This window comes from Cricetulus griseus, chromosome 2, assembly GCF_003668045.3.
Source record: "Cricetulus griseus strain 17A/GY chromosome 2, alternate assembly CriGri-PICRH-1.0, whole genome shotgun sequence".
Lineage (NCBI taxonomy): Eukaryota > Metazoa > Chordata > Mammalia > Rodentia > Cricetidae > Cricetulus > Cricetulus griseus.
This window is the reverse complement of record NC_048595.1, coordinates 131,641,387-131,657,297: the sequence shown is the minus strand read 5'-3', so window position 1 is coordinate 131,657,297 and position 15,911 is coordinate 131,641,387. Positions and strand designations below refer to the sequence as shown.

The following is a 15,911-nucleotide window of genomic DNA, read 5'->3' as shown; positions in this document are numbered from 1 at the left end:
TGTTAATTCACTACATTGCATTGTAATCATTCACATAAATGAAATAAAAAATGTACAGTATTTGAAAAGCCAAATTATCAGTTGATAAAAGAGATTGTAGGTAGCTTGAGTAACAAAGGTAACATTTTCTTATTTCAGTAACCTGTCTCTATCTTTTAATACTCAGTAATTGCTTTTAGTGATTATTACCTAATAATTTATTATATTTGGTTGAGAAAAGCCTTGCTCTCTGATTAGGAACAGAAACTATATTTGCTAGTAGCATTTACTGTTCTCTAATTGAGCTCTGTAACCTCTGCTATGTCAGTGAACATCTGTCTTCACCTGCTGTGGCTGCAGTCTCTGCAGAACCCTTGGTTCTCAGATGGGTTAGCAGGTACCTAAAATCATAACTTTCTCTACAGAACTAATGCAGAACTACTATGTTATAGAAAATTCAAACTGATCACCTATCTGAATATTTCACTTAGTCTGATTAATAATAGATAGAGAAACAATATTTATCTGAAATTGTAACCTATGAATTCATTTTATGTAAAACCATCACTTTGTTGACAGTTGTCTTTCATATTTGGTAAATTAATAAAAATAATGTAACATGAATCATTTTATGAACATGAATATGTTTTCATTTCAGTTTTGGACATAGTGGGTCTGAGCATTTCATGTTACTCACTTAGAGATGACAGAAAAATAACTTGATTTGTTGCATATATTTACTGAAATTCAGGTGACATGTTTTTCATCCAGAAAACTTCCTGTATAATTTTTAATTGTTATTTTAATATGACAAATTTATTAATCATTTTCATTTTCATACTTTCTTTAGCATTGTCATATTTTTTTCTTTTCTTTATTTAAAAATCCCAAGTGTAAGAAGAATCAGCAACCATATGAATGAAGCGCCTGGCATATAACGAACAAAGGAACCCCAGTGGTTTTTATTACATTGTATTTAGTTCTTACCACTCATGGTCTTATAAGTGTCCTAGTCAAGATAGTAGACATATAAGCCTTTTTTTAAGTACATAGACTTCTCACATTCAAGGCAACACAACACAAATCATATCCATGATGCTTGGCATATTTCAAGCATGATGAATATTCCTTCCTTTTCAATGCTATGATTATTTTCTAGCCCTTAGGTACTTACAGTCTTATGACGAGTCAGGGTACTTCGATGAATGTGTAAAGAGGCAATAGATTGCTTATTTGATTTCTTTTTGATTTTAGAGACAAAAGTGTTCAATGTAGGTTGATGGAGTTTTTCAATGATTTACACAAGTCCCAAAATGTTACAGTTCCTCATTTCTATCATTAGAGAAAAGTTTCCAGTCATTTTTTCTTGACATCAAGGTCCTGAAAGAATTAACCCTCTAACAAGCAAATACTGTATAAACAGGCTTATGCATACAGTCCTCCATGCTCTTTAGGAACTAACTATAGTATTAGCATCATCTAGAAAGGAAGTTCTGAAGTAGAGATACAGGGCTGATCCTTGCCCTCCCCTTTCTTACTGACCCTTCCATTCAAAATCTTTGATGTCCCATTGAAGTATAATCTGCATTTCATAACAAGGTGCTACAAAGCCATTCCTCTTTCTTAATTGTTCTTTTTATCTTAGCCTTACATAATATATGCTCAGATTGTAGGAATCACCAGTTTGCAAGGCTTTTTCAGCATGCCACCTATGATTAGAAAATATTTTCCCCAACCAAATCATAAACATGTAGTTTAACCAAAAGTCATTCTAATTTTCATGCTATGTTGAGTATAAATATAAATTCAAGGCAGCCAAACTATCCATTTCCAAATAAGAATGTATACCTACACTCATTAAAAATCATCTGGAAATGTGTATTATTAGCAAATGAGTAAGAAATTTTCACTAGTATAAAATTCCTGCTTCATATAAAAGCCACACTGGCCATTCAAGTATTTGAGGTTTTTTTTTCCTATGTTTTTTTTGTAATTTTTACTAAAATGATGAAATTAAGTTTGAAATTAAAGAAAAAAATTAAAAATACCTCTACCTATAGGGCATATTCAGAGTGTGCATGTAGAGGGCAAAGCATCCACCTGCAGATCCAATACTCAAACTCTCTCCACTCCAAGGAAACAGCTCTTGCTTACTAGGTTTTAGAGAATAACAATCCAATGGAGAAGTGACACCAGATTTCCTTCAGTTTGTGCCAGTTTGCAAGTTAAAGGTCAAAGGGCAAAGACACATAACGGGACTCTTCAGGGAAAAATTTCACAGAAGACAATGTTTAAGTTGTTGTAATGACAGTCAACAGATCAATATCAAGTTCAAGGCAAGCTGTTCATTGTTTCAAAAGCTAATCCCCTCAAAAGCTGGCTTCCACACAAAGCCAATTGTCTGACTCATGGGGTGCTTTCCTTCTGACCATCTCTAATAAGTTCACAGCCCTGTGGCTGTAAACCCTTTCACTGCAAGAAGCAGCTCCTAAAATCAATAGAGGTCTGTCAGTTGGTGACTTTTCTCTAGGAAAAAAATATTGATACAAACCTGCTCTGCAGGTCACATGAAAATGACAATACTGCTGTTAGGACAAATTACACTCAACAATGGAATGCTTTGGTGTCTCTTGGCTCTGTCAGTGATCAAATGGATGGCTAAATGCCAGAAGCCACACCAACCCTTTGAGAACTATGGCTGACATGCAATTGGTAATGCATTGAAAGATATTCATGCAAACTTAGAGTCATTGTTTTAATTCTTTTTGAACCCCACAATGCTAACTGCATAATTTATGGTAAATTGAATTTTCATGCAATGGATTTTAAATAAAAAATTCAATATGCCTGAAGAAGAAAGGGCTTCGGATATTCTAACCAATTATTCAAATAAAATTTCACTCTCATAAGATACTGTTAACAAAATATCTTTTTTTATTTGCCAGAAAAATTTTGGCAAGTCACATCATTGTTGTTTGTTATAAAAAGCATTTATAGGTTGCTGCCAGTCATTAAAGAATTACATGGGATTTAGGATATGCTTTACAAATCTGAACTTGTTGAATCTGTGATGGCTTTCACTGTTGGAAAGTTCTACCAATGACCAGACGGCATCACTGATCAACCTGACTCTGTAGCCTGGTCTGATAGTTCTCAAAGGGTTAAACCGATGATGTGCGAACAGAGTCACATGTCTTTATAAAATGACCATCACTCCATTAGTTCAGAGACACACTGCTTCTTGCTCTGCTTTCTGCTGAGTATTGCTGACAGACCAACGAAAGGCCTGGGACAAAGGCCCAACACAACTGGGGAGAGCATCACAATGATGTTGGGATCAGGAGGCAAGAGGGGGTTCGGAAACATTTCAAAACAATCAAAAGGTCCTGTTTGAAAACACCTATGAGTATGGAAGTGATGAAACATTGTGGACATAGCTGAGAACAGCTGTAGAAAACGAAAAATGCATGTATTATTAAGGCTGTTACTATATTGCAGATATTTTGGCCCCTTGTTTGTTGGAAAATGGCTGTCCCAACAGTCTAGAGTCCTGCATGTCTGTTCCATATCTCCCACCTGAAAAAACGGAGTGCAGGAGACTATCCATAGTGGTCACAGAGCTATCTTCTTTGGAGACAAAGCTGTTTTGGGTCTTCACACTTTCCTGAAAGTTCAATTGTGGATTTTTGTTGTTTTTAAAACTCTTTCTCCTTTTGCTTTAAAGCAAAAACCTAAGGGTTTTCTGATTTGCTCTTTTTGTTTACTCTCTCTCTCTTTCTGTCTCTCTCTTTCTCCCAGAAATGGGCTCAGATTTCAGAAGGAAAAGTATTTTTAAAAAATTAAGAAGAAACTTTTCTTCTATATTTCCTCTTCTTCAGTTAATCCTGAAATTTGACTGGGCATTGCGCGTGCAGAGGAAAGGCCTACAACTGAATGACAAAGAAAGACAGAGGACTGAAGAACAGCAGGTACTGTGCATCATGGAAGCTTCTCCATGAATGTATTTCCACTCATGTGCAGGACCAGCAACCCTCTAGATTTGGAAGGTCAGCCCCGAATCAGGCTGCCACAAGCCTGCTCCTAGCTAGGAAACAGCATAACAGCTCTTGTCTTGAATCTCAAGTTACCACAAACTCCTTGAAAAGAAAATAAAAAGAAATCCCTACATCACACCCACTCTTGCATAGAGCGTTTACAGTACAGTATGTGGCGGGGTGTTCCTTTCCTCTTGAACTGGAACACAGTGTAAACCAATACAAGGAGGCATAAGGCCAAGATGCAGGGAATGACAATAGCTATGGCTTTCACAGTGCTGGCTGTGTTGTCCAGTTTGATGACAATGTCTACATCATCTGGTGGGCTGAGTCCTTCTTTATCTCGGTCTGTTGGTCCATCACAGCCCATAAAATCCTTGAGGATGGATCTCGGATACCCAGGTTCTACTTTTAGTATTTGGTTGTTGAATTTCCAATACTCCTTTCCTTTGTAGAAATAGGTAAATCCTGGGGGAGAAACATACATACACAGGGATAACTTACTGTGGTCATTATATACATATAAATACTAATGAAATAGACTACTTCTCAAAATATGTGTTTTAGGATCTTAAGCCCATTTAAGTTCTCAGAGAAGAAAACACAATCCTCAGCTCAACTGTATTACAAAGGCTCAGGGTGCTGTGTTCCAGGAATTGTGCCTTTTCACTCTGTTTCCTTCCTTCCTTCCTTCCTTCCTTCCTTCCTTCCTTCCTTCCTTCCTTCCTTCCTTCCCTCCTTCCTCTCTCCCTCAACCTCCCTCCCTTCTTTGTTCCTTTATTCCCACCTTTCTTCCCTCCCTCCCTTCCTCCCTCCCTCCCTCCATAAGACTTCCATTTGGGAAAAGGTCTAAGTCTGGCCCCCAAGCTGGCCTAGCACTCTCTATAGAGAGCAGGGTGGCCTCAAATATAGGGCAATTATTTCTCTTGCTTCAGGCTCCCTAATGCTTGGGTTGCAAGTATATGTCACCAAGCCTGGCACATATGTTCTGAAGTCTAAGAAATCTGTGACTTAAGTATTTGGGTGGCAGGTTATCTATATCCTTTCCTATTGTGGATTGTAAAGACAGTGCTAGGTTTTTTCTGGCTTTTAGAAGTACTATCACATAATTCACATCAGATTTTAGTATATTAACCTGTATCTGAGAATTTTGAATTGCTTGAAAAATTAAGCCATTGCTGATCATCAAAGTGCCACTGAAGAGATTGTTCAATGCACAATGAAGAAATTTCTCACCTATTCACAAGTCAGGGAAAGTTCTTAATATCTCAGTATTGGTAGTTTTTGTGATCTTCTTAAACAAAAGGTTCCCCTTTGTTATTTGGATAAGAAATCATGACAATTAAGTGGATTTTAGGTATTTTCTTTTGTCTATTGGAAATTTTTAACAAGAACACATGTATTTATAGCATGTTGTGCTCTAACCTCATTTCTGGCTGTAGGTCATTCCTAATTTGTCTTTTCTCCATTTGTTGTTTTCATTTGTCATACCTACTTATTTTGTCCTAAATTTGTTCCACATATGTACATCTTTCAGATTTTTTAAATTCACTATTAAAATTTTTAGAAATAAAGAGAAAACAAATCACAATTTTATCTTAATATATCAGAGTAATATTTCTAGTTCATCCACGAAGAGTTGATATAAAGAAGTTTCAAATAATTCAGTAATCTATGATCCAAAATATTATGGTTAAAAATAATAGATGTTCTAAAGCTCTTAACATACACAAACATGTAGATTTTCTTAGAAATATTTTCCAGTATTGTAAGATGGCAGTGAAGTTTGTGATTGTATTACTTAGACTTGGTTTTGCTTTTAGGTAAAACTCAAACAACAACAACAACAACAAAACTAAAACAAGCAAACAAACAAAACAGCAGCAGCAACAGCAGCAAAAAATTCAGAAAAATGCTATAGTAATTTAAAAATATATTTTGGGAGTTACTTACTTTGAACAGAATGTTACAGCTTAAGAATTCAAAGTGATGACTTTTATTGTATGTTGTTAGTATGGAAAATTTCCTTGTTAAAAGTACTGCTTTTATCTTTCATAACTCCTCCACTATTAAGAAGAATTAATTTCCTATTCTTAGTTTTTGAGGTATATTGAGGTTCAGAGGCAAAAACATATGATTAAGAACAAATAAGGCTTAAACACTTTTCCACAGTTAGAGCTATAACACATGGTTTTGATTCTTAAACACCACTGGTCAGATAGGCATCACTCCTAGGAGAAAGAATTCTGCAAACTCAAGAAATTTTAGGTATGACAGATAGGTCCTCATTGGTTACTTCGTATTGGACATTATTTTGTTCAGTGCTGTAAAAGACTGTTGTGGCTTTTAACTTTGAAGAAGAGTTATTCAGTCATAGCAACTTGCCTAAGGAAAGTAGGAGCAATATAGACTCAGTTTATTCAGCAAGGGAACTAGTGTAACTCTAATGAAATCCAGGGTACTTTACTTATTTAGTTAGTTTAGATGAGAAATGCTGATGAACTGTCAAATGAACTATGAGATGATCACAGATGAAACATGTCATTGATTCACAATTAGATCTTCAAATTAGGCAAAAGTACTGCTTATGGCTATAAATAGGAGGGTAACAGCTACATTTGTCTTATCTTTAATTTTTAGCAACGAATAATTACTATAATGGTAATGGACAGCACAGCGAAGTTCAGAAGAGTCCCCTTTCATAATGTCCAGTCTAAAATTTCAATATTATAGTAAAAATTTTGAGCATGGGAATATAGGAATATATTTGTTAGAATAATAAAGTTAGTCAGAAGGACTAAAAGAGGTAATCTGAAATCATTGCAACACACATATGTCAATTTTTTTTCTCTAATCATCTGTAATAATTTGGGCTTATTATCTTCACTTATGAAATATCAGTTGAATAAATTTTCAACTGTTTTACTCACTAAAAAATAGCCTCACTGTTCCATTCTTAGTTATACTTTTTATGAAGAAAACTTTTAAGAAATAAATTAATGATAATGCAAAGCATTTTATATATTGTTTGCATTTATATTTGTTTTGACTTTACTGGATCATTTCTTATTGTTTTGTCCTCATAAAACAAGGAAATAGGCCACCTTGGTGCAACATTTCTAGGTAAGACCCTGTGTTCTATTCTCTCCTCTTTCTTGTTTATTGATGATATTAATTAATGCTAAAATAAATTAATGGATAGAGTGATCCTTACAAAAAAACGTATGCAAATTGCGTTTGGAGATTTTAACAGGAAGTAGTGAGTTGCATAATTAAAACATTTAATCAACCGAACCAAGAGACAGAACTCCATTAACAAATAAGCACAAGGCTGTACACAGTAAACTGAGACACAAATGTTAAAAACAGTTTGGATTTACTTAAACTAAAATTGCAAAAATAAATAAAATATTTCAGTAGTCTGCAATATATGAATAATTTGAAGGAGTGTCTAATTTTCTGCAATAATTTTAGGATAATTAAAAACATATCAAGCTGTTTAAAACAAAGTTGAAGAATGAGGAATAAGAGGAAGTCATTTAAACTTTTGGTGATAAGAACAAATGGGATTTGGATTACAGCAGTTACTTAGGACAGGATAAGAGTAAAGAGGAAAAGAAGCAATAATGACAACAAAAGAAAGAAAAAATTACGGCTATTAGAGCTTAAAGTAATATGATTCCTTAGGAAGTTAGATTTAGCACTAACTTAGTTTGAACCAAGTAAAGAATTTAGAAAGATAAAATAGGTCACTGATTAGATTAATGTAGTGAGGAAAGTTTGACAACTTATCTTCCTTGTAGAGAGTGTGTTAGACCACATTCAATGGTGTTAAATTCTTTTGTATCAAGTTTTAGGAATACATATAACATTTTCAAAAATAAGCTATTTACCACAACTGACTTTGGGTGAAGAGGTCTTTTGGTTGGACAATAAAATTAATTTATGAACTATGTTTGTTACATAGGAAACATTCATATGGAATCAGGATTTATTTTTCATGGCTGATAAGGAAGAATTAAAATTAATACTTAGATATTAGAAGTGACATGTTTCACCTAGAAACAATGTGACAAATATTAAAATTTTGTTTATGTATTAAAATAAATCACTATTAGGAGAAGACTCTTAATAGCAGATTTTTGCAATGGTTGAAGAGTAACCTAGAGCAATCATTTTAATGTCCTGTCTTCTGTGTTTATATTATCAAACATAATGGGTAGGGCATATATGTTGTTTCTTATGATGATATCCATCCATTCATTCTAGTCTGACTGTGTTGAAGGGAGTCCTCAGCTAAGCATGGATTAGAAGAATGTGCCTTTGTAATTGACTGAACTCAGGACACAGTCTTTGGGACAAATTCCTGTCCCATGCACATTTGTTGTATTTTCAGGAATTTTAATCGCTATGTATATAAAGTTATTAAAAATATATATTCTTCAACAGTAAACTACTACTTATATTTTCTTCTAATAAATTTAAATCAATGTAAATGAATTAAATTTAAAACTGTCCAGAGAGTAATATTACATACAAAATCTTATGAATAATAAATTTTAATAGGAAGTTTAAATATGAATATAATTAATGCATAGTTCTAGTATAGTATGTTCAAATTATTAGTTTTTAACATAAAACAGTATGATATTAAAATAGGAAACTCAGGTGCTGAGTAGTGCCTGTGCTGTGTACCATTTTCTTTGTGGACAAAAGCTCCTTGAGGTGATTCAGGAATCCCCTTCCAGATGGTGATGGGCTTGGGATAGCCAGGGTCCATGGTTTTCATTTCTTCACTGTATCTCCAATATCTAAAATTAGATGAACACAACCATACAGGTATGAAAACCAGTACTCATGCGGGTATTTATATTTTCTGTAAAGCTTGCTGTATGCTTATTCACCAGTTACTGACTTAAAAGAAGTGATTGAAATCAATGGAATGATAACTGACATAAAATTTATTCTGTCTTTTGCATTGTATTATTATCTATATCCCTTATATGATGAAATGAGTATTCAATCTTTTAAAGTTATTAATCATAAGAGCATAAATAAATCCAAGTAAACTTTTAATTCATGAGGTTATGACCAAAAAATCATATATACACCTATGAATGCTCAGATAGACACATATAGAGGTTAAATCTTGATGGTCATAAAGATATATTCCTAAACAGGACAGACAAGATTTTATTAACCTTAGAATTTTAGATATGTGATTATAAATACAACAAACCAAATTACTGATGGAGATATAAAATGATATGAACCAGTAACTGTTGTGAAGAGCGCAAGGCATAAAGTGTTATAAAGTAACACATTAGTAAGTAATTCCTTTGTGAAACAATTGCTATTTGTGGCAAGAAATGAGAGGAACAGCAAACACCAGGGAGAGAGCAGGAGAGAGAACATGAGAAAGAGCAGGAGAGAAAGCAGGAGAGAAAGAAAGAGAGATAACACAGGAGAGAGAGCAGAGGAGAGAGAGAGAGAGAGAGAGAGAGAGAGAGAGAGAGAGAGAGAGAGAGAGAGAGAGAGAGAGCAGGAGGGAGAGAGCAGATCAGAACTAAGAGACCAGGAGTGATTTAGGACCAGGCATTTTACAGGTTTGGGTAATGAGATCTTAACCACTTATACTCTCTAATGGATAATGTTAGTTCTTAACTTGACTGGTAACTCCAGCTAGGCCTCCAGGAATACTTAATGTTGATTATCTTAACCACACTAACTGTTATTTGTGTGTGGGACAGTTCTCTGAAGAAGGGGACACTGCATTGTATAAAGTGAAGAATACAATTTGAGAACTATAAAGACTTGCTCTCTGGTATTTTACTGTGAATGCAATATGTTCAGCTTCTTCAATTGTCTGTTTCCTTTATTTCTACAAGATGAATTGGCACTTGAACTGTTAGGCAAAACAAACTTCCTATTGAGCTACTTTTGCCAGGGAATTTTTTACTACGGCCATGGGAAATGAACCCAGACATAATCTAAAGATCACCTTTGAGTAAATATTTCAGGAGAATTTAAAGTCAAATATAATTGTTTCCTTCACTGAACCAAGTACAATATATGATAGAGAAATAAGGCAATACTTAATAGCATTTATACTGAGAACACATTTTCCATAAAATATTGAACGTATAGATGTAAGAACACACTTTGCAATTGGGATAGGATTAAAAACTTTTTGTTGGAACATGACACATGCACTCTTTTGCAGATGATATAACTATAAGTTAAAGTGAAATTTAAAGCATCAAACTAACATTACGAGGAAAATTTAAGATCCTGTGGATAGCATGGCCACTTACTAACATTAAACTCTCAGAAATCAGATTAGGTTTATGACAGCCCTCAATATAATAATAATATATACACTTTATACAGGTGTTATACCTATAGAGTGAATACACACAATACATCATTTTACATTTTATTACACTTAAATTCCTCAATGATCTCCACTTAAATTGTAATTAAGTCCCCTGTGATATTGTACAATCAATAGTTATAGCAGCTATGGCACCCAGTTGAATCAATGATGCAACACTGGAACCTAAGTCATATTTCCTCTGTTTTAATAATATGAAATTTAAATTTAAACCAACTCATCAGCTCATAGTTCAATGTGATGTAGGACCATGCTGTTGCCAGTACTTTCATAGACACAGCATGCCTATGACAATTTTGTTAGCCATTTAAACTCTGTATTCCTTCAAGTATTGGTGTTCATTTTTTTTGAGATATTTTTTTCCTCCTGACTATTCCTATAACACTCAGCCCCTATATTAATCCAAACACTTATATTACAGGCCATGGAACAGTCATAGCAATCACATTTCCAGAAATTATTTAAGAAGTGCAAATTTTTAATAGAAACTACATATAAGAATATAATTTTGGGTGAATTTGTCGAAATAAATTTCGCCTCTCCTTGAAAGGAATGGAAAGTAGAATTTGAGATCATTTGCAATTTAAGGAAGTGAACTTAAACTGTTGTATGTCAGTTTTGATATATACCTCACAAGCCTCAATGGGATTTGAACTTTTCAACCATATTCACATTGTCTTACAAAAATTACTGGACTAATAAACACAAGTGGCTATTTTAATTTCCTAGATATTTTCAACACCAACACAAAAAAACAAGCACTTTGTTTTTCTCCTGAAAACTGAACTTTTGGATTCATTAAGAGCTAAAAGGCATATCCAGACCTTAACATTGTAAATAAAACAGGTTAAGGGATTTGAAAGCTATGTGTTTTCATAGAGAAATATTAAAACCAAAGGTTTATATTGGCACAACATTATAGCTTTGTAATCAGCTTTGACAGTTGTCTCTTTTTCTTACTTCTGACATTAATTAGGAAAATAAATTTTAAGACTTATTTATATGTATGTGTTTGTGTGAATCTATCCTGCATGTGTGTCAGGAGTATGAAATACCCTAGAGCAAGAGTTCCAAGCACTTATAATCCATCCAATGCATATGCTGAGAACTAAACATAGATAATTTGAACAGAAAGCATCTTTAACCACTGTGCCATCTCAGACTAATTAAGACATTATCTGAAATAAGCATACTTAGTCAAGATTCCAAAATAAATCATTACCACAAATACGAATCAGTTTTCAGGCATGTGTAAGAGTCATACCCCCCAAAACCCCAAGTTTTACATGTAACACGAAATAAAATTTAAGTAAAATTTAGAAATTTTAAATAAAATCTAAATGTTTAAGTAAAATTCAAATAAAAAATGCTTTCTATCCTAAGAAATAGGAAAAAAGATATACAAACTTTGGAGTAATTGTTTCAGTGATAAATTGCAGGACACTGAAATCCAGCTATATCCAGAAGTCATTTCACATGGTCCTGAAATTTGACCATATCAGCACTCATAAATCTTGGTTTCATTATAATATTATTGTACTGCTTTGTGTCACTTTTCAATATGAAAACTGTCAAGGTGACTGGTTTGTTTATAGTTTCTTATTCACTTCTCCCAAAAGAATAAAGTGTCATGGGTTATAAGAGGAGCCTTGGGTTCTTTTCTATTTTTGTGTCTTTAGTATTTAGGATTCATCATTTAGCATGTACTAAAATTAATTTTTAAACAAACCAATAAGTTCTTGATCAGGACCAATATGGCATGTTAAACTTACTGAAAATGAATGGACTGTCTCATATTCATATTGTCTTCATTAACAGTTAGAATTAGGTAAGCTTGGTGATATATGCTTATAATTCTAGCACTTAGGAGGCTTAACAAGGATTTCAAGTTCAAAGTCAACCTAGGCCACAAAGGGAGAACATTTATCAAATCAAGGATAACAACAACAAGGGAATGTGTTGTCAATCTGCGGTTAGCTTTTATTGGTGATAATTATCCTTTTCTAATAAAGTCCTTCATCTATTCCATCCACATCAACTTTTATTCTGTGGAATGTGATCTACTTTCCAAGACTACTTTACACATCTTTGATGGATCATTTTGTTAATGATTCACTTAGAAATGTTTTAGGAAAGCCCTAACTTTCTTATAATGAATTATAATGTATGGCATTTTGCAATAAAATTTAACCCACATAAATTTAGAAGCACAATGAATCTATAACTGGACATTCTTATCCATAGGAACCTAATTTGAGATTTTACCTTTTTTTCAAGTAGCTAAATGTTTAGATTTTCTTGCAAGTAAAATTTGTAAATGTTAAAATGAATAAACTTGTCAGGCTTTGGTAGCACACACCGTTAATCCCAGCACTTGGGAGGCAGAGGCAGGCAAATCTCTGTGAGTTTGAGGCCACCCTTGTCTACAGAGTGAGTGCCAGGATAGGTTCCAAAGCTACACAGAGAAACCCTGCCTCGAAAAACAACAACAACAACAACAAAATGAACAAAATTTATAGCCTTCAGTTATTTTTCTCCTAAAGTAATGGACATTTCATAGGATTAAAGCAAATCTAACTGCCATGTTTTAAATTATTTAAATTTAATTAAAATATTTAAATATTAATATATTTACTTATAAAATTGTACAACAGCATATTAAGTGACTCTATGAACAATGGAAACAGAATAATTCTGTGGTCCAGCTACTTATATTTCAAGTGAAACTGCAATTTCCAAATCTATAACAGGGATACTCATTCAGATGCATATATGTGTTTACACATATATTTATTTATAGCTTAAAGAGCATGTTAAAATCAAGGGAAGACGAATAATATAGTGAATTCGTAAGTGAGTAATATTAGATAAATGTAGTCAATGAAAATTTTTCTTAAATATATAAAACACACTGACAATGTTTCTGGTATACTAACTCTTGTGTTTATATACAAATATGTCATTATTTACAGTAATGTCTATCATTGAGTAGGGTTCTTGACTTTTCAAATCACTAGGTACCTGCTAATGTTTATGTCTGCAGTGTGTCCCGTATTTACTGACCTGTCCCCCTTGAAGAAATAGGTTTTGCCAACATCTTCCCACCAAATGGCAGAATCAATACCATGGGGGGGAATTCCATTCCCAAGGGTAATCAAGTCATGAGGGTAACCTGGTTGAAGAGTTGTATCCTTGAACACCCAGTATTTGTTACCTGTGTGAAATAAGTATAGGTACAGAATGTGTTAGTGAAACAGCAATTACAAGGTACCTGCCAGCACAATGCATGTAAGTTACTATGCAAGACATCCTGGAAATAAGTCAGACATAGTCACACTCAGAATATTGATATTCTAGCTCAAACTTCACTTTCAAAAACAGGCATAATAATCTAAATAGTCTAATATGCCAGTTAATCTAAATTAAAAATAGAACAACTACTTAATACAAATTTGTGAGTTAATGTATAAATTAAATCTACATTTTATCTATAAAAAGCAATTATTCAAGGATTCTTCTTCTGGGTTATCAAATGCCATAATTCTATGAACAGCTACCTCCTTCCTGCAGTTTGTACACACTCCATGGCTAATTGAGTTTTTGATGATACTGTCTACTCTTTGTGAGCATTTACAGTGGGCTGACACTTTCCTTTTATTATGCAAGTGTTTACAAATTGCCTTAGTCTAATGAAGTCTTTCTGTTTTGACTCATTGCTTATCTGAACTATAAAACTTATAACAGTACCTAAGAGGAAGGGAAATTTAACCCTAAACTGTTCAAATTTGCTAAGTATAATACACACACAGATAAAGCAGGCAGACTTCAGTCAATTGTATTGATGTTTGGAAGTTGCCTATAGACAACACACATCTCATACACCACTGTCCTTGGCACACTGCACACATCACTTACTACTTAGTATGCCATATCATCTAAACATTTCTTACTTCACTGAAAGTTGATTGCAATCCAAACTTTAGTTGAAACTTTCACTTTTAGGGTCATCAATACTTCCATCTTTAATTAGTCTTCAGTGTGGTGATTTGAATGAGAATGATCCCCATAGGTTCATATATTGGCATGTTTAGTCCCCAGGGGAGGACTAAAGTGTTAGAAAAAATAGGAGGTATGGCCTTTTTGGAGTAGCTGTGGCCTTTTTGGAGGAAGTTACATCACTAGAGTGGGCTTTAAAGTTATAAAACCCTATGTCAGCTGCAGGGGTTCTCGCCCATTTGCTGCAGGATCAGGATGTAAAGCTCTCAGCTACTTCTCCAGCACCGCATCAATCATGATGGTAATGGACTAAGTCCCTTGAATTGCAAGCTCCTGATAATATGCTTTAAAAGATTTGAACTGGTCACTGGATCTTTTCATAACAACAGAACATAACTAATGTATTTAATCTTATCAGTAATTCAATTGACCACTGAAAGTAGTTTCTTTCCTAAGCAACTAGGAAGCCATTTTATTTTGTCCCCCTTTTCTCTCTAGCTGTTGTTTTATGAACTGAATTTATTTTGTAATTACCCGTAGATTAATGCTAATGTTTCCTTTTCCTTATTATAATTCCATACTGGCTTCTCAGTTTGCTATTTTGGGGGTATTGGTGTCTTTGGTATATTGGGAGGTAGGACCTGGTAGGGTAAAATAGGCCACTATGCCTACTCTGTTGCCTGCCCATTAATTTATGAATAGCACTGCCACACAGTCCCGGCTCTTCTGCTTGGCTTCCCACTAGGATGGAATGAAATTCCACTGAAACCATAAGTAGAAGTTAGGTATTCAGTCCCAGTGAAAAGGGATAATAGCTAATACAGATGACAAAAAGAGCAGGGGAGGACTTTTACTAATACTGAGACACTACCTTTATTAAAGTAAGTAAATACCCATTGCCTCAAAGAATTCACTCCCTCTTTCCCTTCCAATGAACAATTTTATGACCCAGCAACCCCTTCCAAGCCATTCTCTCTGGATGCTGACATTTAATGATTAGTGAGCCTATGTTCTTCTTAACACATGTTAGTATTACATGTTTTTATAAAATTTTTAACTCGTCCTCAAACAAGGGTTATAATACATTCCAAAATTCATGCTACATCTATTGATGTTAAAAATTAAAACAATGTATTTCCTTAAAAGCAACACATTACCAAAGAAAATGAAACCTATATTTAGTTTGTAATCACTGGTCATCTCATTTATTTTGAAAGCTTCTCCTACAATTGCATGTCATTTCAATTAAAATACTGATTATTAGCTGGGCAGTGGTGGCACATGCCTTTAATCCCAGCACTTGGGAGGCAGAGGCAGGTGGATCTCTGTGAGTTCGAGACCAGCCTGGTCTACAAGAGCTAGTTCCAAGACAGCCTACAAAGCCACAGAAAACCCCGTCTCAAAAAAACAAATAATAATAATAATAATAATAATAATAATAATAATAATAATAATAAAATTAAAAATACAAATACTGATTATTTTATCATGTTTGAATGCTAAGGAAA

The 15,911-nt window shown here is 33.9% G+C and overlaps 1 protein-coding gene across 1 annotated transcript in view; it reads right to left on the bottom strand.

Moving 5' to 3' along the window:
• Window positions 1-4,146: 4,146 nt before the first annotated feature.
• Mmp16 (matrix metallopeptidase 16) overlaps window positions 4,147-15,911 on the bottom strand; it is a 246,648-nt gene continuing 234,883 nt past the window's right edge. Inside the window, exons 8-10 of the mRNA XM_027403567.2 lie at window positions 13,471-13,621; window positions 8,709-8,824; window positions 4,147-4,481 (exon numbers count right to left, since the gene is read on the bottom strand). Coding sequence (XP_027259368.1) covers window positions 4,147-4,481; window positions 8,709-8,824; window positions 13,471-13,621 — 602 coding nt within the window. The remainder of the gene's footprint in view (window positions 4,482-8,708; window positions 8,825-13,470; window positions 13,622-15,911) is intronic.